Source organism: Triturus cristatus, chromosome 4_2, assembly GCF_964204655.1.
Source record: "Triturus cristatus chromosome 4_2, aTriCri1.1, whole genome shotgun sequence".
NCBI lineage: Eukaryota > Metazoa > Chordata > Amphibia > Caudata > Salamandridae > Triturus > Triturus cristatus.
The window spans coordinates 687,058,963-687,086,541 of NC_140586.1; the positions used below are offsets into that span (position 1 = coordinate 687,058,963).

The 27,579-nt window shown below is 45.6% G+C and overlaps 1 protein-coding gene across 1 annotated transcript in view; it reads right to left on the reverse strand.

Annotated features, from left to right (window-relative positions):
* The window catches only part of C8A (complement C8 alpha chain), a 447,843-nt gene that overhangs the window by 138,100 nt on the left and 282,164 nt on the right, over positions 1-27,579 (reverse strand). Inside the window, exon 9 of the mRNA XM_085602506.1 lies at positions 27,000-27,157. Within this exon, the coding sequence (XP_085458632.1) occupies positions 27,000-27,157 (158 nt within the window). The remainder of the gene's footprint in view (positions 1-26,999; positions 27,158-27,579) is intronic.

The window sequence follows — 27,579 nt, forward strand, 5'->3', positions numbered from 1 at the left end:
CCATGTCATGAGTGATGTAATATGTGACGTCATCAGCAGTGCATTGCGGGCGCACGAGTTATAGTTAGCTGAACTAACTATAACGGGGGATTTTCAATGGTTTTGTACGAGTGAAAAGTCCAGCTAACTATAACGCCTCTGAAAACTATGTTTTTTTCAGTGAATATATATATATATATATCTCTTCAAATTTACCAGCGTTTTTTTCCACTCAGCAAGGCATATATATATTCAGTGAAAAATCCACAGGTTTCAGGGACGTTATAGTTAGTCAGACATTTCACTCGTACAAAACCAGAGAAATTCTGCCGTTACAGTTAGTTGAGCTAACTATAACTCGTGCCCTCGCAATGCATTGCTGGTGACGTCACATATTACATCATTCATGACATGGTCAGTGACACCACTGATGACATCTCAAATGACATCACTGATGACATCATCCAGTGAATGTGTGTTTCTGTAAAGTTTGAATATGTTTTATATATATTACCCACTGGCGGTCGCCAGTAGGTAGTTATAGTTACAACCTAGCATTTTTTGAATTGCTAATAACTTTGGCGTGGTTTGACAAATCTTTATGAAATTTTCCAAAAGTTTTCACTTTTTAGGTTTGCTCCTATCTTGAACGTTTGGGGGTGATTCGTCAAGCGGGGGCTGAGAAAAAAGGGGGATCCCAAAACACGTTTTCCCTATGTTAATTTCCATTGGAAATTTTACGATGAGCAACAGCCCGAACTGCTGAACGGAATTACCTTAAATTTGGCAGAAAGGTAGAGCTTGGTTCAGAAAGCGATCTTTTTTTTAAATGGTGTAAATCCGTTCAGTAGTTTTTGAGAAATTCAAAGAATAAGAATAAAAAAATCAATTTCCCATAGGAAACTTTGTGCAAGGCTTTGTGCAAGGCTAGAGCCGAAACTATTGAACAGAATTACCCCACATTTGGCAAAAAGGTAGTGCTTGGATCAATAATTAAATTTAAATAGTGTAAATCCGTTCAGTAGTTGCTGAGAAATTAGAAAAATACAAGTTTCAATATCTGGGTGGAGCCTAAGTCCCGTGCACGAGATTCACTGTGATTGGCTGTCAACACTCCAAACCAGGAAGTGTTGGCAGCCATCTTGTGACTCAGTAGAAGTGAGTCACTAGAAAACAGAGAAACAAAGGTATAAAACAAGAGAAGGGGTCAGGGTAGAAACACCCTGACCCCCTAGGCCTGTTCAGGAGGTCCCAGAAGAACCCCCAGGGCCAATTGTTGTTTTTTTTTAACGCGCAATTCGCGCTGGGGTCGCGGGTTCCCGTGTTTTATTTTAATGAGAACCTGGGGTGGGCTAGGTCCCGGGGGCATTTCTTAAAAAATAATAGCGGGGGCTCGCTGGGGCTGCAGGGGCCTGTTGGGAGGGGGTTGCGGGGCCCCCCTCCTGGAGCCCTCCTTCTGCTTATAACTTTGGCATTGTTTGACGATTTCTTTACAAACTTTTCCAAAAAGTTTTTCTTTTTTGATCAGCTCCTATCTTGAAAGTTTAGGGGTGATTGGTTGAAGGGGGGTTGAGAAAGAAGGGAGTCCCAAAATGTGTTTTCTCAATACATTTTCCATAGGAAACTTTAGACAAGGCTACAGGTCAAACTGCTGAACTGAATTACGCCAAATTTGGCAGGGAGAATGGTCGTGGTCCAGAAAACGCGATTTTGTTGAAATTGTGTAAATCCGTTCAATGGTTTTTGAGAAATATCAAATTTTACAGAGATCAATATTTTAGAATTCTGACATCTGATTGGCTGAGGGGTTACAAGCACGAGCTTGCTGCTCATTGGCTGTGAATGGTTGAAACTAGGAAGTGTTGGCAGGCATTTTGTGACTTAGTCCGTCAGCTCGTATCTCTCCGTGTAGAAGCCATTTGGTCTGTAGTTTTACCTCTGCGAGGCAACACTGGCATCTGTGTCTGTGTGAGATACCCCTTTCACGCTACCTCTACCCACATCACCAGGTCGCGGCTATGCCTTTTGAAGCCAGTCCGTTGGCTCAGAGCTCTGTGAGTCAGTCCGTTGGCATGACCCCCTACACTACCCAAACACCACTACACTACCCTAAACACTAAAACTACTCCCAGCATGACCTCCTATACCACTGCACTATCCTAAAATACTACTTCCAGCACAACCTCCTACACTACCCAAACACCTCTGCACTGCCGTAAACTCTAAAACACTACCCCCAGCACGCTCACCTACACAAACACTACTACACTACCCTAAACCGTAAAATGCTATCCCCAGCACAACCACGTACACTACCCAAACACCACTGCACCATCCTAAATCCTAAAACAGTAAACACAGGACGATCCCCTACACTACAGAAACACCACTGCACTGCTGTAAACCCAAAATCTACCCCCAGCTAGACCCCCTACACTACCTGAACACCACTGCACCACCCTAAACCATAAAACACTCGCAGTCCGTCGGCTCACAGCTCTGCATTTGGGAGACAACGGCCCATAGCTCTCTGTGTGCGAGCCAAGCCCAAGGGCCGCAGGTGTCCCTCTGCAAGGCTGCTCGATGGCCCGCAGGTCTCCCTTTGGTAGCCGGATTGCAGCTGTCACTCTGCAAACCGATATTGGGAATATAGGGCAGCTCTAAAAAGAGCCTTTGTGTTTATTAGTTGGAGCTACAAATAAGCACGGTTGCACAGCTTCAGGTTAATCAGAAAAACTTGAATTCCCCGATCTGTGAAGTGTACTCCATCACTTATGTAGATATCAGCCATATGAAAACGTATGTTGTTGTTGTAGATCGATCCCATTCTATGGTCTCTGAGGTATGCAGAGACAGCTTTGTTAACATTCTTCCTAGATTTTTCAATCTGAGGACAAAATTGGTTTGACCAATTCCACTTCTGTCTTTGGCATATATTGGAATATACAAAGACAGTTTGAGGCAAAAGCAACATCAATTGTCTAAAGGTGTCCTTCATTAGCATTTCCAAACCTACCCCAGTCAATGTGCCTAGGTCGTTACCACCACAGTGCACGATCATGAGGTCAGGGTGTTGGAGATGCAAATAGGTTTTAACCAAAGGGAGCAATTGGTGCCACTTTAATCCTCTTTGTCCAAACCATTTAATGTCCACATTTTGTAAACCTAGGTCTAAGTCAATACGTCTCTGTTCTGCATACCACTTGCACCTGAAAACATAGCTATGTCCTACGATCCACACTAGCATTTTGAAGGTATAGCTGGAAGATATGGATAGACGTCTGTAGCTCATGCAGTCCGTTCGTAGAATAAGAGATATGTTTAAAGATGCGGAACTAGTTTTTAGTCTCATACAAAAGGATAACTGATTGGGTGATGAAAAGCATTGTTTAGTAAAGAGTAGGGTGAATATTAGTTTGTCGAAAAGCATCTTTGTCAATGGTTAATAAAAAGCAGTTCCAATGTGGAGTACATATGATAGGATAAAATTTGCTCAGTTCAACCACACCTGCTACTTGCATTTGGAAGGCACTGTTCGAACTTAAAACAATGGTGAACTTTGAACCTGCAGGTGCGTTAAATGTTCGAGAAACTGTTGCAAAAAAATATCGGTAGGTTTGAACAAATGATGAACTTTTAACCTGCAGGTGTCGTAGAATGTTCTAGAAAGTGTGTTGATAGAATACGTTCAATGTCTCATCTGTATGTGTTCTTAATTTTTTTTTTAAACTGTTTATATGGAAAGTTGAAAAATAACCAATAGAGAAGTTTTGCAATTTGAAAAAAACAAGGAACTATTCTGATTTGTTCTTTACATGTATTTATGTGTGGAGCGACAGGGAAATTGTGCCATTACTGGTTCCATCCTTGATGAGAGTGGTGCATTACATGTACTGTTTGACAAAGAAAGAACTACATGCATTTGTGACATTTGGAATCTGCATACCAACTACAAACGTAAGTTAAATTATGTTTAGTGTGGAAATAGTGGGGAAGGGGTAAGAGTAGAAAATTCATGTGTTATTAACTTAACAGAGATGTTATGTGGAAAATTTGTGGTCTCTTTTTTTATACAGAGAGGTAGATTTCAATATCAGTGAAGACTGGTGTGTTACTGGAAGGCTTTGGATTTTGGTGTTGTTATCAAATGGAATTTGTTGGGGAGCGTTTCTTCAGAAGGCATTTTTTTGTAAATATGTGAGAGAAAAAAAATTCAATGATAATGTTCTGTGTATAAATTCAGTACGATTTTGTTCAGAGTGCTAAAGTAAATGTGATTATTAGTGAAGGTAATTGTCAGAGTGTGTTTGTCTGAGGAATATACGCAGGCCTTTAAGTGGTCCGGGTCTTGTCGCTACTGCGCTCCGCCACCCATTTAGGACAGTTGCCAAATTTTTCTTTCCACTTAAAGCTGTTAATATACGTATAGTAAAGGGACAATACATGAAAAGTTTGCGAATTACAACTTTATTTATTTTATTCTGTCCAGCTCCCACCACCATTTTGTGCCCCCAGCGGTACTGTTTATAAAAAATAATCTACTACAGTTCTTCGTATTATAAAAATATCAGTTCTACGTTTATTGCCATATTGGTAAGGTTTGTACTATATAGAGAAGGGTGTTTGTTTCAAGAGATATTTTATAAATGTGTGAGATATGAAAAAGAAATCAAAATGAACTTAGTAAATTTTCTGTACTATTTTTTCACACTAGTAAACTAACTGTGATTATAAGTGATAAAAATTGTTAGGTTGTGTCTCTATGCTGAATATATGCAAGCCTTTAAGTGGACGGGTCTTACCGGTGCTGAACACTGCTACCCCTTTCAGACACCCACCATTTTTTTCATCGCACTTAAAGCCATGAATATACGTATATTAAAGGAATGGTACAATAAAAGTTTAGGAATGACACTTCCATTTACTCTCCTGATCTTCCTCGCCCATTTTGTGCACCCAACAGTTTTGTTTGTAAAAATTAAGTTATAGAGCTTTATCTAGTATGAAAATAGTAGGTATACTTTTATTGGCATGTTCGTGGGATGTGTAGTGTAAAGAAAAGGTCGTGATCAGTTTCAATGGTAGAAAAGTGACGTGACATAAGTTTGAAAGATTACATGGCTTTAGGAATAAGCTCTCACTCTGCGAGTCCTCGGGCCCGCAGTTGTACCTCTTGAAGCCAACACTGGAAATATGCTGCAGCTCTATCTCTATGAGATACCCCCTCTATGCTCCCTCTCCCCACATCACTGCCCCGCACCTATCTTTTTACAACTGGACAGTCCGCACCTCTCCCTATACTAGTAGGCCCGCAGCTGTTTGTCTGTGAGCCAGCCCACAGCTCTCCCTCTTCGAGCTGACAGGTCGCAGCTCTCCCTCTACGTGCCAGCCAGTTGGCTCGTAGCACTTCCTCTACGACCTAGTCCACCGACTCGCAAGTCACCCTCTGCGAATCACCGGTCGGCTCCCTGCTCTTTGTTGGCGAGCCGTGGGGCCCGCAGTTGTACCTTTGCAAGACATCACTGGAAATATACCGCAGCTGTCTCTCTACAAAATATCCCCTTCACGTTCCCTCTCCACATTACTGTCCAGCATGTATGCATTTGCAAGCCGTCAACCCGCACTTTTCCCTATAGCAGTAGGCCCGCAGCTGTTCCTGTGCGAGCCGGCCTGGAGCTCTTTGTTTTCGAGCCGAGGGGCCGCAGCTGTTTGTCTATGAGCCAGCTAGTCAGCTCGGAGCTCTTCCTCTACGAGCCAGCCCGCCGGCCCGCAGCTCCCCCTCTGCAAACCATTGTTCAGCTCGCAGCTCTTTCTCTACAAGTCAACCTGCAGTTGTACGTCACCAAGCCAACACTGGAAACATAGCGCAGCTCTCTCTGTCTGCGAGATACCGCCATCATGATCCCTTTCTCCACATCACCGTCCCGCAGCTATCCATTTGGAAGCCGACGGCTCGCACCTCTTCCTATACCAGTTGTCCTGCAGCTGTTCCTCTGCAAGCCAGCCCGCAGCTATCCCTTTGTGACCCAACGGGCCGCAGCTCTCCCTATGCGAGTCAGTCAGTGTGCTTGGAGCTCTTTCTCTACAAGCCAGCCCGCCGGACCGCAGCTCTCTCTCTGCAAACCATTGTTCGTCTTGCAGCTCTTTCTCTGCGAGCCAACCTGCAGTTGTATATCTGCAAGTGAACACTGGAAATATAGCGCAGCTCTCCCTGTCTGCAAGATACTCCGTTCACGATACCTTTCTCCACATCACCGTCCTGCAGCTATCCGTTTAGAAGCTGACGGGCCGCAACTCTCCCTATACCAGTTCTCCCACAGCTGTTCCTCTCCGAGCCAGCCCGCAGCTCTCCCTTTGTGACCCGACGGGCCGCAGCTCTCCCTGTATGAGTCAGTCAGTGTGCTTGGAGTTCTTTCTCTATGAGCCAGCCCGCTGGCCCGCAGCTCTTTCTCTGCCAACTATTGGTGGGCTCGTAGCTCTTCATCTACGAGCTAGCCCGCCGGCCCGCAGCTCTCCATCTGCGAACCACTAGTCGGCTCGCAGCTCTTCGTCTGTGAGACATCGGGCCCACAGTTGTAGCTCTACAAACCAAGATTGGAAATATACCGCAGGTGTGTGTCTACAAGATACCACCTTCATGCTTCTTCTCCCCATATCACCATCCCAAACGCATGATTTGTAAGCCGACAGCCTGACCTTTTCTTATAGCAGTCGGCCCGCAGCTGTTCCTGTGCGAGCTGGCCATCATCTCTCTTTCTGCGAGCCCACGGGCTGCAGCTGTCCCTCTACGAGCTGTCCCTCTATAAGCCAGCCGCCATTTCTTAGCTGACCCTCTGCAAACCATTGTTGGGCTTGCAGCTCTTCATCTGCGAGCCGTTGGGCCCGCAGTTGTACCTCAACAAGCCAGCACTGGAAATATACCATAGTTCTGTCTGCGCAATATCTCCTTCATGCTCCCTCTTCCAACATTAGCGGTCGTAGCTATCTCTTTGCATGGCGACGGCCTGTACTTTTCACTATAGTATTTGGCTTACAGCTTTTCCTCTGTTAGCTGGCACGCAGAGCTCCCTTGGCGTGCTATGTAATTTAGCAATGCTGCTGTCAGTGTCATGCAGTTCTTCAATCATCCATCCAGCACTATCTACTTACCCTATCACTCTGCCAATACGTAAGCACTTATACATTTACCATGCACTCTGTTTGCAGCACTGTAATCATTCTAGTTAGTAGTTATGTACTTATGGAATGGCCTAGCCACTAAGACAAGTATAGCTATAGATGCAGAGAGAAGCAACAGAGGTGCAGAAAGAAGCAAGAGGGGTGCAGAAAGAGGCAAGAGAGTTATAAAAGCAGGCAAAACAGGTGCACAAAAAGAGAACAGGGGTATACACAGAGGCAAGAGGGGTACAGAAAGAACCAGCAGAGGTGCAGAAAGAGGCAAGGGGCAGAAAGAGGCAAAAGAAGTGCAGGAAAAAGTAACAGAGGTACAGAAAGAGGCAGGAGGGGTGCAGAAAGAGGGAAGAGGGATGTGAAATTGGCACGAGTAGTACAGAAAGAACCAAGGGGACAGAGGTACAGAACGAGGCAAGAGTGGTACAGAAAGAGGCATATGGGGTGCAGAAAGAGGCACGTGGGGTGCAGAAAGAAGCAAGAGATGTGCATAAAGAAACAAAAGTGCAGCAAGAAAGAACAGAGGTGTAAATAGAGGGAAGAGGGGTGTAGAAAGAGGCACGTGGGGTGCAGAAAGAAGCAAGAGATGTACAGAAAGAAACAAAAGAAGTGCAGCAAGAAGGTACAGGGGTGCAGAAAGAGGCACCTGGGGTGCAGAAAGAAGCAAGAGAGGTGCAGAAAGAAACAAAAGAAGTGCCGAAAGAAGAAACAGGGGTACAAAAAGAGGGAAGTGGGGTGCAGAAAGAAGCAAGAGATGTGCAGAATTAAACAAAAGAAGTGCAAAAAGAAGAAACAGAGGAGCAGAAAGAGGCAAGAGGGGTGCAGAACGATGGAAGAGGGGTGTGAAAGAGACAAGAGGGAAGCAAAAAGAGGCAAGAGGTGTACAGAAAGAAGGAAGAGAGTTGCAGAAAGAAACAAAAGAAGTGCAGAAAGAAGGAACAGAGGTGGAGAAAGAGGCAAGAGGGGTGCAGAAAGAGGCAGATGGGGTGCAGAAAGAAGCATGAGAAGTGCAGTAATAAACAAAAGAAGTGCAGAAAGAAGGAACAGAGGTGCAGAAAGAGGCAAGAGGGTGAAGAAAGAGGGAAGAGGGGTGTGAAAGAACCACGAAGGTTACAGCAAGAAGGGACAGAGGTGCAGAAAGAAGCAAGAGAAGTGCAGAAAGAAGCAACAGTGGTGCAGAAAGAGGGATGAGGGGTACAGAAAGAGGAAAGAGGGGTACAGAAAGATTCATTAGTGGTGTAGAAAGAAGCATTAGAAGTACAGAAAGAAGCAAGCGTAGTGCAGAAAGAAGCAACAGAGGTGCAGAATGAGGCAAGAGGGGTGCAAAAAGAGGGAAGAGGAGTGCAGAAAGAAGCAAGAGAATCACAGGAAGAAACAGACAGACAGAAGGAACAGAGGTGCAGAACGAAGCAACAGGGGTGAAGAAAAAGGGGAGAGGGGTGGAGAAAGAGGCAAGGGGTGCAGAAAGAAGCAAGAGAGCTGCTGAAAGAAACAAAAGTACAGAAAGAAGGAACAGAGGTGCAGAAAGAGGCAAGAGATGTGCAGAAAGAAACAAAAGAAGTATAGAAAGAAAGAACAGAGGTGCAGAAAGAGGTAAGAAGGGTGTAGAAAGAGGGAAGAGGGGTGTGAAAGAGATACAAGGGATACAGAAAGAAGCAAGACTCATGCAGAAAGAAGCAAGAGAGTTGCAGAAACAAACAAAAGAAGTGCAGAAAGGGGTGCAGAAAGAGGCAGATGGGGTGCTTGACCCCATTTTCGCTAACTGGGAGGCCATAGTGGTGACCCTACCTCTCCCTGTTTTATGGTCAGACCATTTCCTGGTTCCTTTTGCGATGATGTCGCCGGGGCTAAAGGTACAGGAGAAATCCAAGAGGGAAATAGCATGCTGGAAGTGGGCTGGCTTTTCTCAAGATAAGTTTAACAGTGCTCTCTCGCAGGGTGGGTTGCCGGGGGGCTTAGATGTCGGAAGCGCATGCGAAAATTTGGATGGATGCATTTTAGAGGCACTGGACAGCACCGCTCCCTGGTCACAAAAAAATATGCCTGGAAGAGTACAAAAATATGCTCCCTGGTATAACACCACCTTGAGAACTGCTAAAGCAGACTGTAAACGCCTAGAAAGGCATTGGAGGAAAGACTTCTCGGACCAGGTTAGGAGGGAGTATAAAGTCACTCTGAAGAGCTATCATGGGCTCATTAGAGGGGCTAAGGCAACCTACTACCAGGAGAGAATTGGGGCGGTAAAAAACTTGGCTAGGGAATTGTTCAGGGTCTACAAAGAAATATCCTCCCTAGCAACAATGGCAGTACCAGCAACTGGCTCAGAGGAGTCATGCAAACGTGTGGCGGATTTCTTTGCAGATAAGGTGTAGAAAATTTACTCCACCTTCCCGGACTTTGCTCGAGTAGGCCATGAGACCGCGGGGGCAGCAGGGAACGTTCTAGAGATAGAATGCATTGATAGATTTACCGTTCCCCCTCCAGAGCTGTTAACTAAAATCTGTATTAGTGCCAAATCGGGCTCTCCAAGTGACCCTGCTTCCCCTAAAGTGCTGGGAGGGAGCATCGCAACTCTTGAGCCATGTATTAGACACCTCTTGGAGTTATCTTTTAGGACAGGAATAGTGCCAGCTAGATGGAAGGAAGCAGTGGTCCTTCCGCTACCCAAGAAACCGCACATCAGCCCAGATCAACTGGAGAATCTGCATCCAATCTCCTTACTCCCTTACTTTGCAAAGGTTGCGGAGAAAGTGGTAAACACGCAACTTATTGGGCATATTGGGAAATACAATCTCCTGCATCCCACTCTGTCAGGTTTTCGGGCCCTCCACTTGACGGAATCAGCCCTGCTACTCGAGACTGAAGCCATTAGGAAATATGTGGACGAGGGACAGACGGCGGCCTTAATCCTGCTGGATTTAAGTGCCGCCTTTGACACTGTTGCCCATCATACCTTGTTGCAGTGTCTGAGGAAAGGAGGGATGTCTGGCAGTGCATTGAGCTGGATGAAATCCTTCTTGTATGAGCACAGTTTTCAGGTGAGGCAGGGTTCTCATTATTCCAAAGTCATCAAACTGAAACAAGGGGTGCCACAGGGATCGACCCTGAGCCCCACCCTGTTCAATCTCTATGTCACGCCGTTATCGGAGATTGCAGACGGGTTTGGGATCAGGGTTGTGTCCCATGCCGATGACACTCAACTGGTGGTTTCCCTGACACAAGCACAGGATACGGCAGCCTCCAACTTTGTGGCATGCATGCAAGATCTTGCATCATGGATGGCTAATAACTGCCTGAAGTTGAATGGCAATAAGACCGAGGTGCTTGTGGTGGGAAAGGCCCCATCAGTGTGGTCATCAGCATGGTGGCCCCAGAGTCTGGGACCCACCGACAAGCCCTGTGCTCAGGCAAAGAACGTGGGGGTTTGGTTGGATACTAAGCTCTCCTTTGAGTACCATACCAGGCGGGTAGCAGGGGCCTGTTTCAGAGTCTTGAGGGGCCTTCATAAAACTTTGGAAATGCTGCCTACTGCAGCCAGGAAGACCATGGTGAATGCCCTGGTGACATCGCGCCTTGATTACAGTAATATACTATATCTGGGTGCCACGACTAAATGCATGCATAGACTTCAAGTCATACAGAATGCAACAGCTCGGCTGGTTCTTATGCTTCCGAGGAGGGCCTCCTCGAAGATGGCGTTGCTTTCCCTCCACTGGCTGCCAATTAGGGAGAGAGTCCTTTTCAAGGCACTGTGCGTATGCCACCGTATCATTCAGGGGACGGGCCCATCCTACCTGTTTGATTTACTTACTCTCTACTCCCCAAGACGCCAACTAAGATCATGGGGGAAGGGCCAGGTGTGTGTCCCTGCTATTAAGAGAGCTAGGATGGGTGGCCACTCCTACCGCTTTTTGGCGGCACAGCAATGGAACAAGCTCCCCATGAGCCTCCGGTTGGAGGGCTCAGAGGGTACCTTCCGGAAAAATCTGAAAACATATCTTTTCCCCCATGGATAGACACGCCAGGGTAGGATAGGGTGCAGTTCCGAGGCAGTTTTTGCACCGCAGCGTGGGGACACACTGGCCGAGTGTAACCAGGCGCTTTACAAATGTGCTTATTATTATTATTTATTAGAAAGAAGGAACAGAAGTGCAGAAAGAGGTAAGGGGGTACAGAAAGAGGCACATGGGGTGCAGAAAGAAGCAAGAGATGTGCATAAAGAAATAAAAGAAGAGCAGAAAGAAGGAACAGAGGTGCAGAAATAGGTAAGAGAGATGCAGAAAGATGGAAGAGGGGAGTGAAAGACACACGAGAGGTACAGAAAGAAGCCTGAGGTGTGCAGAAAAGAAACAGAAGAAGTGCAGAAAGAAGGAACAGAGGTGCCAAAAGAGGCAAGAGGGGTAAACAAGAGGGAAGAGGGATGTGCAAGAGGCACGAGGAATGCAAAAAGAAGCAAGAGGAGTACAGAAAGAAGCAACAGAGGTGCAGAAAGAGGCAACAGAGATGAGGAAAGAGTGTGGATTGGTGGAGAAAGAGGCAAGAGGGGTACACAAAGAAGGAAGAGGGGTGCAAAAAGAAGCATGTAGGATGCAGAAAGAAGCAAGGGATGTGCAGAAAGAAACAAAAGAAGTGCAGAAAGAAAGAACAGAGGTGCAGAAAGAGGCAACAGGGGTGCAGAAAGAGGGTGCATTGGTGGAGAAATAGGCAAGGTGGTGCAGAAAGAGGCACGTGTGGTGCAGAAAGAAGCAAGAGATGTGCAGAAAGAAACAAAAGAAGTGCAGTAAGAAGGAACAGAGGTGCAAAAAGAGGCAAGAGAGGTGCATAAAGATGGAAGAGGGGTGTGAAAGACACACGAGAGGTACAGAAAGAAGAGTATGGTGTGCAGAAAGAAGCAAGAGAGTTTCAGAAAGAAATAAAAGAAGTGCAGAAAGAAGGAACAGAGGTGCAGAAAGACGCAAGAGGGGTGCACGTAGAGGGAAGAGGGGTGTGAAAGATGCACGAGGAGTGCAGAAAGAAGCAAGAGTAGTGCAGAAAGAAGCAACAGAGGTGCAGAAAGAGGCAACGGAGATGTAGAAAGAGTGTGGATTGGTGGAGAAAGAGACAAGGGGGTGCAGAAAGAAGGAAGAGAGCTGCCGAAAGAAACAATTGTAGAAAGAAGGAACAGAGGTGGAGAAAGAGGCAAGAGGGGTGCAGAAAGAGGGAAGAGGGCTACGGAAAGAGGCAAAAGGGGTATAGAAAGAAGTGAAAGCTGCAGAAAGAAACAAAAAAAGTCTGGAGGGAGGGGACAGAGGTGCAGAGGGAGGCAATAGGGGTGAGGGAAGAGGGGTGTGGAAGAGGCACAGGGGGTATAGAAAGAATCAAGAGAGGTGTAGAAAGAAGCGACAGAGGTGCAGAAAGAGGGAAGAGGGGTGGAGAAAGAGACAAGAGAAGTGCAGAAAGAAGCAACACAGATGCAAAAAGGGAAACGAGGGGTGGGGAAGAGGCAAGAGCAATGCAGAAAGAGGCAACAGAGGTGCAGGAAGAGGCAAGAGGGGTGTACGAAGAGGGGTGTGAAAGAGGCAACGAGGAGTGCAGAAAGAAGCAACATAGGTGCAGCAAGAGGCAAGAGAGGTGCAAAAAGAGGGAAGAGAGGTGCAGAAATAGGCACATATGCAGAAAGAAGCAAGAGATGTGCAAAAAGAAACAAAAGAAGTGCAGAAAGAAAGAACAGATCTACAGAAAGTGGCAACAGGGGTAAAGAAAGAAGTGAAAGCGGCAGAAAAAAACAAAAAATGTCTGGAGGGAGGGGGCAGAGGTGCAGAGGGGGGCAAGAGGGGTGAGGGAAGAGGGAGGGGTGTAGAAGATGCACAAGGGGTATGGAAAGAATCAAGAGAGGTGTAGAAAGAAGCAACAGAGGTGCAGAAAGGGAAAAGAGGGGTGGGGAAGAGGCAAGAGCAATGCAGAAAGAAGCAAGAGAGGTGCAGAAAGAAACAAAAGAAGTGCACAAAGAAGGGACAGAGGTGCAGGAAGAGGCAAGAGGGGTGCACGAAGAGGGGTGTGAAAGAGGCACGAGGAGTGCAGAAAGAAGCAACATAGGTGCAGCAAGAGGCAAGAGAGGTGCAAAAAGAGGGAAGAGGGGTGCAGAAATAGGCACATGTGCAGAAAGAAGCAGGAGATGTGCAAAAAGAAACAAAAGAAGTGCAGTAAGAAAGAACAGAGGTGCAGAAAGTGGCAACAGGGGTGCAGAAAGAGGCTGAATTGGTGGAGAAAGAGGCAAGGGGTTGCAGAAAGAAGCAAGAGAACGGCCAAAAGAAACAGAAGAATTGCAGAAAGAAGGAACAGAGGTGCAGAAAGAGGCAAGAGGGGTGCAGAACGAGGGAAGAGGGGTGCAGAACGAGGGGAGAGGGATGCAGAAAGAAGCAAAACGGGTGCAGAAAGAAGTGAAAGGTGTAGAAAGAAACAAAAGAAGTGCAGAAGGAAGGAACAGTGGTGCAGAAAGAGGCAAGAGGGGTGAGGGGAGAGGGCTGTGAAAGAGGCACAAGGAGTATATAAAGAAGCAAGAGAGGTGAAGAAAGAAGCAACAGAGGTGCAGAAAGAGGGGTGGAGAAAGAGACAAGAGATGCACAGAAAGAAGCAACAGAGATGCATAAAGGGAAAAGAGGGGTGGAGAAAGAGGCAAGAGGGGTGCAGAAAGAAGCAAGAGAGGTGCAGAAAGAAACAAAATTTGTTGAGAAAGAAGGAACACAGGTGTAGAAGGAGGCAAGAGGGGTGTAGAAAGAGTGAAGAGGGGTGTGAAAGAGACACAGTGGGTACAGAAAGAAGCAAGAGGTGTACAAAGGAAGGAAGAGAGTTACCAAAAGAAGTGCAGAAAGAAGGAACAGAGGTGCATGAAGAAGCAACAGGGGTGAAGAAAGAGGGAAGGGGTGGAGAAAAAGGCAAGGGGTGCAGAAAGAAACAAAAGAAGTACAGAAAGAAGGAACAGAGGTGCAGCAAGAGGGTGCACAAAGAGGGAAGAAGGGTGTGAAAGTGGCACGAGGATTCCAGAGAGAAGCAAGAGGAGTGCAGAAAGAAGCAACAGAGGTGCAAAAAGAGGCAAGAGGGGTATAACAAGAGGTAAGAGGGGTGCAGAAAGAGGCATGTGTGCAGAAAGAAGCAAGAGATGTGCAGAAAGAAAGAAAAGAAGTACAGAAAGAAAGAACAAAGGTGCAGAAAGAAGCAACAGGGGTGCAGAAAGAGGGTGGATTGATAGAGAAAGAGACAAGGGGTGCAGAATGAAGCAAGAGAGCTGCCAAAAGAAACAGAAGAATTGTAGAAAGGAGGATCAGAGATGCAGAAAGAGGCAAGAGAGATGCAGAAAGAGGGAAGATAATGCAGAAAGAGGCAAAAGGGATGCAGAAAGAAGAGAAAGGTGTAGAAAGAAACAAAAGAAGTGCAGAAGGAAGGAACAGAGGTGCAGAAAGAGGCTAGAGGGGTGAGGGAAGAGGGGTGTCAAAGAGGCACAAGGGGTATAGAAAGAAGCAAGAGAGGTGTAGAAAGAAGCAACAGAGGTGCAGAAAGAGGGAAGAGGGGTAGAGAAAGACACAAGAGAAGTACAGAAAGAAGCAACGGAGATGCAGAAAGGGAAAAGAGGGGTGCAGAAAGAAGAAAGAGAGGTGCAGAAAGAAACAAAAGAAGTTGAGAAAGAAGGAACAGAGGTGCAGAAGGAGGCAAGAGGGGTATAGAAAGAGGGAAGAGGGGTGTGAAAGAGACACATGTGGTACAGAAAGAAGCAAGAGGTGTACAGAAGGAAGGAAGAGTGTTGCAGAGAGAAACAAAAGAAGTACAGAATGAAGGAACAGAGGTGCAGAAAGAGGCAACAGGTGTGAAGAAAGAGGGAAGTGGTGGAGAAAGTGGCAAGGGGTGCAGAAAGAAGCAAGAGAGCTACAGAAAGGAACAAAAAAAGTACAGAAAGAAGGAACAGAGGTGCAGAAAGAGGAAAGAGGGGTGAAAGAAGAGGGAAGAGGGGTATGAAAGAGGCAGAGGAGTGTAGAAAGAAGCAAGAGGAGTGCAGAATGAAGCAACAGAGGTGCAGAAAGAGGCGAGAGGGGTGCAAAAAGCGGGAAGAGGGGTACAGAAAGAGGCATGTGTGCAGAAAGAAGCAAGAGATGTGCAGAAAGAAACAAAAGAAGTGCAGAAAGAAAGAACAGAGATGCAGAAAAAGGCAACGGGGGAGCAGAAAGATGGTGGATTGGTGGCAAAAGAGGCCAGGGGGTACAAAAAGAAGCAATAGAGCTTTGAAGAATTGCAGAAAGAATGAACAGAGGTGCAGAAAGAGGCAAAATGGGTGCAAGAAGAGGGAAGAGGGGTGCAGAAAGAGGCATGTGGGGTGCAGAAAGAAGCAAGAGATGTGCAGAATGAAACAAAAGAAGTGCAGAAAGAAGGAACAGAGGTGCAGAAAGAGGCAAGAGGGGTGCAGAAAGAGGCAATAGGAATACAGAAAGAGGCAAAATGGGTGGCGAAAGAAGTGAGAGGTGCAGAAAGAAACAAAAGAAGTACAGAAAGAAGGAACAGAGGTGCTGAAAAATGCAAGAGTTGTGCGGGAAAAGGGGTGTGAAAGAGGCATGAGGGGTGCAGAAAGAAGCAAGAGAGGTGCACAAAGAAGGAACAGAGGTACAGAAAGAGGGAAGAGGGGTGCAGTAAGAGGCAAGAGAAGTGTAGAAAAAGAAAGAAGGGTGCAGAAAGAAGCAACAGAAATGCAGAAAGAGGCAAGAGAGGTGCAGAAAGAAGCAAGAGTGGCTTGCACACCATTAGTACCAATTTAATACCCACATTTAGCAATAAGTAACAGGTGATCATTCTAGGTTTGCATAGGACCTTCCACCTCGCTGTAACACTTGTCGCTTCGTTTTTGGGAATGTTTGAGCCATCTGAGCTAAAAACAAATCTTTTTTAGTTCAAATCTGCAGATTAGGCAGCGCAGCAGATGATGGATTATGTGGCTAATGCGGAAAATGTATATTTGTGCGACAGTCGGTGCAGCCACACAATCGCATAATTCCAGTGGCCCTGCTCGTACCTCTGACTAGGTCCAGAAGTGCCCCTAAGTGATTCCTTCATTCTTTTGTCTCATTGAGTTCATAATTTAGCTTCTAGAGAAATGAGGAAGACTAAACCTTAGACCTGAGGTTACCACTCCACAACACAGACTACCATACCACATAATTACTCTCCATAACACATAATCCCACTCTACATAATTCCTATACACTAAGTACCACATACTTTCTATCCACATAATTTCACTGTACAACATACCACATAATTCCACTGCACACAAAGTACATCCACTCCACTCCAAAACAATTAGTAAAAAAATCTTTTAGATTTACAGCGCCAATAGCTCTAACTTTTGCAAATGCGAGACCAATTACATTAAAGTGCTTCTTTAACTGGTAGTCACGTTTGCAGAGTGGTGGAGAAAAGGAGCTGTGCCTCCAACCAGCGCTCAGGAATTCTGCTGCGTAGGACTTACAGGAGGGCTTCTTGGCCCACAACGTCCCTCAGGAGTAAAGTGGACGTCATCTCCCAACCAGTACTGTTCCAGAAGGCATTGTTGCAGAGTGGTGGAGAAAGGGGGCATGGCCTCCGAAGACCTCTTAGCAATCCCTCAGTGTGGGACTTAGTGGAGGTAACAGCCCCCAAGTCAGTCCCAAACAGCAGCATTGCTAAGTTCTCATAGCAGGCCACACCCCCTTTCCCAACCACTCTCCAAACACGCTCCCTGGCGCTCTTGCATGGGGATTAAAGTCCACTTTGCTGCTGAGGGTACTTAGGGGCTAACTAGCTTACCTGTTACCTCCAGTAAGCCCCACACAGTTGAGCTGAGAGGTGGACACAGGCCATGTCCCCTTTGTCCACGACTCTGCAAGCGCACCTCCTGGCGTGCTCTTGGTTTGGGGGGTGGAGTTCCCTTGCCTCCTGATGGTCCCTGGGGCCAACTAGCCCTCCTGTTATCTCTAGTGAGCTCCACACAGCTGAATTGCTGACAGTTGCCCGAGGCCACGCCCCCTTTTACACCACTCTGCAAACAAACCTCCTGGCGCCCTGCTGCTCGGGGGATGATGTCCACTTTAGTCCTGAGGTCTTCAGGACACAATGGGACCTCATCGCCCCACCAGCAGTGCGCCAAGAGGCACGTGTGCAGAGTGGTGCAAAAAGGGGCATGGCCTCGGACCACCTCTCAGCAACCCCACTGTGTAGGGCTTACTGGAAGTACCTGGTGGGCTAGTTAGCCCCCAGGGACCCTCGGGATTCAAGTGGACTTAATCCCCCAACCCAGAACACTGGGTTTCTTTAGTTTTTTTTATTTTAGGAAGGTGGTTGTGTGCCCCCCCTTCCATTAACCCTTTTGGGCCCCGGGGACCCCATCCCACAGGGTCTTAGCAATTAAAAAACAGAAATTGAAAAGGGAGAGGGGCAAGCGCAGCCTCCCTCCCCAGGCCGAATATAGCCCTGGGAACCCCAGGGCTGGGCCTTGTTTTTTTCTATTTTTAGGGGAGGGGGGCCATGCAGCCCCTCTCCCCAGGACGGTTTGGCCCCAGGAACCCCATCCCCCGGGGACCAGCAAAACCTTTTTTAAAGAAAGGGGGCCGTGTGGCCCCCCCTTCCCTTGACCACTTTTAGCCACGGGGACCCCATCCCCTGGGGCCTGCCCAGACTTTGTTTTTATAACTTTGGTGGGGGCTGCATGGCCCCCCTCCTAAGGCCAATTTTGGCCCCGGGGATTCCACTGCCCGGGGCCCGGCCTTATCTGTTTAAAAAAAACAGAAGGGGGGCCCATCCCCTGGAAACTGGCCCCACATTGGGGACTGCGGGGGGAGCCCCAATGCTCCCGCGGTCCCAGCTGGCTCCCCGCCTGCTGCGGGAGCCGGCATTGCTTTTAGACAAGGGGAGCTGCTAACATGCAGCTCCCATTGTCCAAAAGCAATTCTGCTTTGCTTCTTGGAGGCGAGAGCAGATTTCCTGCTTTCGCTTGCATGAAGCAAAGCAGTGTTTGCTATGGCAGGGTGGGAGACGTTGTCTCACCTTGCCATAGCAAACAGCAATGTCCCAGGGGTGGTACCATGGGACATTGCAGGAGCTGGCCCTGGGGGATGAAGGTCCCCAGGGCCATGGAGGGCTCCAGGAGAGGTGTCTTGTGGCCCCCCACCCATCATTTGCACAGCCCCGGGGAAGTGGTGGTCCCCGGGGCCGGGGTTCCACAATGGGCCCTTGCACTTCATTTATGTATGCCCCATGGAGGGGGTGGTCCCCAGGGCACTGTGGGGAGGGGCAGGAGCTCTCCCCACACTTCTGCAATTTAATTGGAGCCCCGAGGAGGTGGCCGTCCCCGGGGCTTGGTGGGGCCTTCGAGGCCCCCCAGCCCCTATTCAAATAATGCCCCGGGGAGGTGGCTGTCCCCAGGGCAGCATGGGAGGAAGGAGCCCCCGATGCATTTTTGAGTTAATGAGCCCCGGGGAGGTGGCAGTCCCCAGGGCTGGGGGGGCCGCGTGCCCCCGCGCATATTAAATAAAGCCCCGGGCAGGTGGCAGTCCCCGGGCCTGCGGGCCCCCCGCAGACCCCTGCATATAATTTTCTCATTGCCCCCGGGACCTGGCCCACCCGGGGGCTTCGTGAAAACAAAGCACGGTAGCCCGCACTTGGTTTTTTACATTTTTTTCAGCTGGATTTGCGCAGCCAGTGGGAATTCGGACGATTTATTTTTTAAAGAATGCTTTGTTTGGCTTTGGGGTCCTTGTGGGATCCCCTGAGCAGGCCTAGGGGGTCAAGGTGTTTCTACCCTGCCCCCTATTCATGTTTTTTGTGCTTCTTTTACTCTTTTCTTGTGACTCAGATCAACCGAGTCACAAGATGGCGGCCAACACTTCCTGGTTTAGAGTGTTGACAGCCAATAAGAATCAAGCTCATGCTTGGGAATGTTCGCGAATCCTCCTTGGCCCTCAGATATCGATATTTTTTTACTTTTCGAATTTCTCAGGAACTACTGAATGGATTTACACCATTTTTTTAAATAGCACGCTTTCTGAACCAAGTTCAAAATTTTCCAAATTTGGTATATATATATATATATATATGTGTCCCAACAGAACTCCTTCTGGAAACCACGGCCCGTAGGAAGGTGGTGCATGATGCCGGCGGAGCCTGCCGGTCAATAATGCCACATATAGAGTTTCAAGTAAAACGCACGCTCAGGAAATGCCTCCAAGTGTAGGTTTAATGGTCTTGTTAAACTAGACCATTAAACCTACATTTGGTCGTATTTCCTGAGCGTGTGTTTTACTTGGAACTCTATGTGTGATATAGATATATATATATTCATATCAAATAATGTGATTTTTATTGTAGTAACTTTAAAGAATTAAATAAAATATTTATTATAATGGAAAATATATATTTGTAATAACTGTGTTACATTATACATACATGTGTATATATATGTATATAGACAAACATATATATGTATGTGCGTTTATGTAAATATATATTTATATATTGTATTAAATATTAGTGAGATTTATTTAAAGTACATTATATTAAAGGTATATTTTAAAATATTTAAGATGTACTACTTTACACTATATATATTAAGTAACATTATTTTTATGTTTTTTAATGATATTAGTGTGAAATTATATTTTTTTCAATATTTTTCTCTCTCTTACTTTTTGGACTCGGCCACAGAATATGCTGCTTGTTCACCAGCGATCCTACAGGCTTGAGATGGTCCTGCTGGTAAAAAAATGTTCTCTGTGTGTCACCTCGTTGTTGCTAGCAGTTAAGGTAATTCTAAATCTAAAATAGCTAATAAAAAATAGGAACAGTATGCATGCACCAACACACATGTGCACACACACACACACACGCATACACACACACTAGTGAGTGCATTAGACCCCGAAAGTGTCTCAACACTTGGGAGACTATTACATTACCAAACACTGCAGCACATGCTTATATCATTGGGATCACAAACTGTAAACCCCATGTGGTGCAGTTTCCAGAGCAGATGTCCAACTCACCAATCTTCTGCTGTCTATTAACAAATCCCATTGTTTACAACACCCAATAATTGCTTAGACTTGAAGTGCTTCATGAATGTTCATAACATTTCAGAATATCTCTATCCCTGTCTTTGACAACAGTAGCAGCGCAAAATCCCCAACCCCCCCCCCCTACTGTCCATCAAAAAGTCCTGCAAACCCAGCAAGATGCACTGAAAACCCATCTTGACCACAGCTGAGATGGTTGGGAAATCTCAGACTCACACTCCCTGCATCTCACTAACATATCTACGCCACTAACAGCAGACCCCCTTCTACAGTTGAACAGAGCCCTTCAGCTTCAGGAGAAAATACACATATGAATAAATGGAGGCCTGCTCCTTCTCCCTGGACTTCGATGCTTTAGGTAACAAGAAGCCATCTCAAACCCAGCAAGACAAGGAGGGGGTGGCAGCTGGCTAGTGATGTGGTCAAGCTGTGTGACTATGTCCTTATACTAATCAATGCATACACAAAGTCAGCTTAAAAAGATTATTGGCCCTAAAATTGAACACAATTAGGAGGGAAGCTGCTGGAAGATGATTACTAATTTGAAGAAGGTGTGTGGAATCAGTATCTATGTACATGTGCAAGATCAGCAAAAGAGGACTCTCCCATAGAGTGTTTGCCCAGGGTCCTTTGGATGGGGGGAAGACATCATGATGTCACTCAGAGACTTGAACCAACTCTGCTGTGGGCAGCATTGGGTCACTGTACAAGTGACAAACTCAGAGTCAACAGTTTGTGGCTTATTAGAATTGAATACATGATTTAGAAAGCAATATTTTTATAATTTATAAAGCAATGTGTGGTGGCTGATTTTGCATTTTGTAGCAAAGCGCATGTTCTGCTACTTCCTTTTGGTACACTATTTTTTGCAAGTCGTCTAGATTTACACATATTATGCATCAGTATACCTCCTTTGAGTATGAGAGTTCTTACTGTCAGCCTTCATATACTTTCAGCACCAAACAAACAAGTCTTTCTCCGTGAAAGAGACTGCAGAGCTATTTTAGGAGGCGACTTAGGGGCAAATTTATCATTGAGTTGTGTTGTCCTTGCGCCTCACAAGGAGGCACAAGTGTGATGCGACTACTAAGTTAAATTCTTCAAGTCATGTAAGGCCACCTTGCGTGGCCCTGCGTGACTTGATAAATCTGGAAAAACGCAGCACCATTCGCTGTGTTGCATTATTCTGTCCCAGGGAGGTGTTCCATGGATGGAGCATGGGTGTTCCCACACATCCAACCCAAGATTGTGGGGCATTCCCAGATTTACCATTACTGGTCGATTTGGGAATGTGTCAAAATGCTATGCCTCCCAAGCTGATGCATAATAAGGAGAACTATCTTTATTTCTTCTCACCTTTTCCTCTTTCTATGTGTGCTGCAATTTGTATTTAACATGATACAGTGGATTTCTTGCGCATAATGTGTTGCCTAATGCCAATGCAGGCACCCTTGCGCCGTGTTGAAGGGTGCCCGTGTTGCAGATAGGATAGTTTGTATGCATGAAGAGACACCTTTCTGCACAAAATCAATCCTCTGAGGTATTTTCTATATTTGCTACATTATGACAGCACACATAGAATGAGGAACATGCTTCAGAGGATTGTTTTCCACCTTTATGTACAAAAACAATCCTCTGAGGCATTTATTTTGGATGTATGTCGTTACAACGCACACTTTTACAACGCATGCACTTACAACGCATTTTTTACAACGCAACATCCATTACAACACATTCCATTACATAGCATGACACTACAACGCATTTTTAAAAACTACCTTTACAACGCATTCCATTACATCGCATAATACCTTTACAACGCATACCATTACAACGCATAATATTAAATTGCATTTAAGGTAAGTATTAGATAGTATAGGGGTAAAAATTACTTTTCTAACTCCAGGGGGTGCAACAGTAGGGTAAGTGTTGGATAGTATAGGGGTAAAAATTACTATTCTAACTCCAGGGGGTGCAACAGTAGGGAAAGTGTTGGATAGTATAGGGGTAAAAATTACTATTCTAACTCCAGGGGGTGCAACAGTAGGGTAAGTGTTGGATAGTATAGGGGTAAAAATTACTATTCTAACTCCAGGGGGTGCAACAGTAGGGTAAGTGTTGGATAGTATAGGGGTAAAAATTGCTATTCTAACTCCAGGGGGTGCAACAGTAGGGTAAGTGTTGGATAGTATAGGGGTAAAAATTACTATTCTAACTCCAGGGGGTGCAACAGTAGGGAAAGTGTTGGATAGTATAGGGGTAAAAATTACTATTCTAACTCCAGGGGGTGCAACAGTAGGGTAAGTGTTGGATAGTATAGGGGTAAAAATTACTATTCTAACTCCAGGGGGTGCAACAGTAGGGTACGTGTTGGATAGTATAGGGGTAAAAATTACTATTCTAACTCCAGGGGGTGCAACAGTAGGGAAAGTGTTGGATAGTATAGGGGTAAAAATTACTATTCTAACTCCAGGGGGTGCAACAGTAGGGTAAGTGTTGGATAGTATAGGGGTAAAAATTACTATTCTATCTCCAGGGGGTGCAACAGTAGGGAAAGTGTTGGATAGTATAGGGGTAAAAATTACTATTCTAACTCCAGGGGGTGCAACAGTAGGGTAAGTGTTGGATAGTTTATTGTAATATTATGCATTGTAATGGTATGCGTTGTAAAGGTAGTATGCGATGTAATGGAATGCGTTGTAAAGGTAGTTTTTAAAAATGCGTTGTAGTGTCATGCTATGTAATGGAATGCGTTGTAATGGATGTTGCGTTGTAAAAAATGCGTTGTAAGTGTAGTGCGTTGTAAAAGTTGCGTTGTAAATGTTGTTCCCCATTTATTTTCTATGTGTGCTGCATTCTGCAGCACACATAGAAAGAGGAAAATGCTTCAGAGGAATGTTTTTGTGCAGGAAGGTGTCCCTTCATGCACAAAAACAACTATGTCTGCAATGCAGACACCCTTGCAACACAGCACAAGGGTGCCTGCGTTGGTGCACGGCAACACATTGTATGCAAGGAAAGGACCAGAATCCGCTATATCATTGTAAATACGGTGCATTCCTGCCCTTTCCTTTTTACGCAGCTCAGCGCAGCAAGGTGGCTTGATATAGTGGATTTCTGTCTTTTCCTTGCGCATAATGTGTTGCCTAATGCCAATGCAGGCACCCTTGCGCCGTGTTGAAGGATGCCTGTGTTGCAGATGGGATAGTTTTTATGCATGAAGGGACACCTTTCTGCACAAAAACAATCCTCTGAGGCATTTTCTATGTTTGCTGCATTATGACAGCACACATAGAATGAGGGAAATGCTTCAGAGGATTGTTTTCCACCTTCATGTACAAAAACTATCCTCTGAGGCATTTATTTTCTATGTGTGCTGTAGAAAGAGGAAAATGCTTCAGAGGAATGTTTTTGTCCAGAAAGGTGTCTCTTCATGCACAAAAGCAATTGTGTATGCAATGAAGACACTCTTGCAACACAGCACAAGGGTGCCTGCGTCGGTTCTCCGCAACACATTGTCTGCAAGAAAAGGACCGGAATCCGTTATATCATTGTAAATACGGTGCATTCCTGCCCTTTCCCTTTTACGCAGCTCAGCGCAGCAAGGTGGCTTGTTGCGCTCCCTGAAATAATGAAAATTCTCCCCCTTAGTGTTTGAGAGAGGTGGCCATATTTAGTGAACATCTGACTAGAATAGAGTTGCACAGAGCTAGGGACATACCACATCAATATCCGAGGGCGATGCTGCTGTTCATGGGAAGGGACCCAGAACTATTGCGAAAGTGTATGTGCGGGTATCGAGAAAAGTATGCTTAGTTTTGTATCAGCCTTTATGTGGGGATTGATATGAGAGAGAGGGAAAGTGTAATTGGGAATGCCCTATTTACAGTTGTGTCTTGATATTTTTTTGTGCATGCACAGCACAAGCAGATCCCCAGTCTTGTAGCCCGTTCAAAATATAGCGCCGCTGCTGTATTCTGGAGAAGCTGGAGGTCCTGTGCTTTCCAGCGGTTACAGTGGGATCATTTGTTAGTGAAGACATCATAGGCACAAGCAGCAGCAATCTTTAGGGAGTATGATGGGTTGGGGACTTGGTCTCTCTGCTGCACCCTGTAGCTGGGACCTGCACCATCTTCTGAGGGTAACATTATTACCAAAAGATGTACTAGAATGAAACTTCAGGGTGGTGCTCCAGAGTGTTATGGGAAGGTGGCTTTTTAGGAAAAAGCACTAAAGTTATGGAACAGCCTGACACCCTAAGTGGTGAATACAAAAACAGTGACTATAAAAATATTTTCAATCCAGCGACGAGGCAGGAGGATTATTCACCATGTGTGCGGAAAAGTGGATACTGGAACAGCCAAGACACAACAACTTCGCTGAATGTATATCCTCATGGGAGACATGCATCTTGTTGGATGGCCATGGAAAATGCGCAGAGAAGGCAGGCCCCTTTCCATGCTTATGTGGAAAAGACCAGGGATTTTCACTCATCATGGCTATCTTGGGATTAGGTACCCAATGTAAGGTCAGGCCACTAGCAATTATACCCAACAGGCCAGCAACCACTACTAATTGCATAAGGTGCCTTGAGTGATTATCGGACTTTCAATCTTGCATGTGGGTACTCCTTTGCCAAGATAAATGAGTTGCAGGAGCCTGACCATAAGATCATCAGCTTGACTGACAATGCCTGACCTCCCTGAAGAAGGTGTAGAAAGGTCTGGCATATGGTCGGGATGAGAGTCACAGTAGAGTCAGACTAGCCTGTCTCAATGCATTGTTTGATGCCTTGTTAGGCCATTACCTGCGCTGGAGGTTAACGGTGGTGGTGTGTTCTGAGGCATTGTGTCACTAAAGTCAGCTCTCAAAAGGATATTGAAGTGTCTCTTTCCACTATCCTTGGACCCATCACTGCCTCCTTCACATCAGCAGAGTTTGAGAGCTCCATGGTGCAATTGTATATTTGAGAATGTTGGTTCAACTCCTTTGAAGTCACTATTCTGCTCCTGCCACCATTGGACAGCTACAGAACTAGCTGCAGCATCCTCTCCAGAATCAACAGCACATCTCCAGAGTGAAGGAGAAGAGCAAGGGGAAGGAGAAAGACCCACATAGGCAGGCCAGCTAATTATTAATAAGTGTCTGTGTAAAAGGGAAGTGTGAATACTAGATGAGGATCAGCGGAGTTTACTGATGCAAAAAGTAGTATGTTAATCAATGTAAACATCCGAAATATGCCATGGTGTGATCCAAACAGTGGCTCACAGCCCACTAAGCCAGTACTTCAAAGGAGCTCACCAAACAACTCAATGGCGAAAAAGCGCTGATTCAAAGGGGGGTGCGTGTGTGTTTGCACATGTTTGTGTGTGTGTGTCATGCCATGTGCTCTAGACAGCTCAAGCTGTTTCTAGCCAGACCTGAAATGGAATAGGGAACTCAGAAAGAAACGGAGACAGAAAAGGGATACTGCAAATATTCAGGAGAGGTCACAGAGAGCCAGGAAATAGCACAGTGACACACACTGGAGAAATAAAGAATCGCAATTCCTTATACATGTAGGAATTGCATTAATTTTTGTGATTCCTAATTACCTAATAGCGATTCCCAAATTGCGAATCGTTATTAGGTAATGTCACTCCATTCATTCCTATGAGCCTATAGGCTCATAGGAATGAATGGGAATACATTCGCAAATTGCTATTACCAAATTGGCAATCACAAATTACAAATACAATTCCAAGGGTGCCAGGGGGCCTAAGGCCCCCATGATACAGCCCCCCAAAAGGTAAATGAGTAGGTGGTGCACACATATTCCCTAAGGGCATGTGTGTGCACAACATGTCACTTTGAAAAAAGCACTTTTGTGCATTTTTCAATGAATGCCCAAATTACCATCAGCTTGAAGTTGATGGTAATTAGCGTTTCCTAAATGCAGTTTGCATTTAGGAAAGGCTTGATGCAGCGCATTTAGGGAATCGCAAATTGCAATTCCCTAAATACATTTGGAATTTAAGTAATCGCAAAAAGTTGCGATTACCTAATTTGCGAATGGAAAGGCTTTGATGCATCAGAAAAGGCCTTTGTGCCCTCGCAAACGGGCCTATTCTGCAAATCGGCCCATTTGCGAGGGCAAAATTGCTTGATGCATGTGGTTCATTATTTTGACTCTGGGAACTTCAGTTACGTCTATAAAATGGTATTGCATGCTGGGTGTAAAACATAGCTTCTCCATGTACACTGTGAGAACTGTACAATCAATCAATCAATCAGGGGTTTATAAAGCGCGCTACTCACCCGTATTGTACGCAATATTTAAACTTCGATGGGCTTGCTATTGTAAATATCAAGCCAGAAAATGACACACAAAGTTATGATAGGAAATGTTTACATCTGAAATTGAGAACATGTTGTGTATGTTGTTATTGTACATATTTCAAACTATATAATAACCCGACTTAAATAGAGAAGTATTGCTGTGATCTATAATAAATCCGTGAATGATACTGCCTATGGGTTAGAATTAAATCTAAAAGTCCACTAAAATATAAAATGTGCAACCAGCTGCTGGAGCATTAAGCTTTTAGTCACACATTTATCAGCACTGCTAAGAAATTTCACCACTGAAGATAAATGTACAGAAGGAGCTATAAAATCCATGGTCTATTATGTTTCATTTTGCCCAGTGATAGAATCGCAGTAAAAAGAAAATATGAAATTATCTGGTCTGCTTCACCTTTATTACTTACAGTTTCAGGTTTCTTGGATTTGAGAAAGTCTTACCTCAAAATCAATAACAGCGGGATTATATTTTAAAGACCTTCCCCAGAGGCGGTAGGTGTTGGCATTCCATTTGTGCGAGAGTCCACCACTTGACCCGGCGTCTCCTCCGCGAACTCTTGAGATGACGTCTTCAATTGCTTCTCCCGTCGAACCACCATCTTGAAAAAAACAAACACATTTTACAAGTTGGTGCTAATTATCACGTCCTCCCATCACGACGCTTAGTGTGATCATGGGACATTTTAGTGACAGCAAAATCCACACACATTTTAGTAGAATTTGCACTTTACAAAACTCTGTCGAAAAGGGCTTTTCCTTCCGCTCAATTTACAGTCTAGAAATGCACTTCTGCCTTTGAGTTCATTTGAATGTGGTTCCAGGGTAGTAAACCGTCTTCAAACTCTGGGGCATATTATCAAGCCAGGCGATAAAATTATCGCCACTTTAGCGACAGAAAACTGCCGCTAAAACGGGCTTGATAATATGCTCTATGGAATTCCAATTGAAGCCCATGTTAGATGTGAAGGACGTCTAACATGGGCTTCAATTGGAATTCCATAGAGCATATTATCACGCCCAT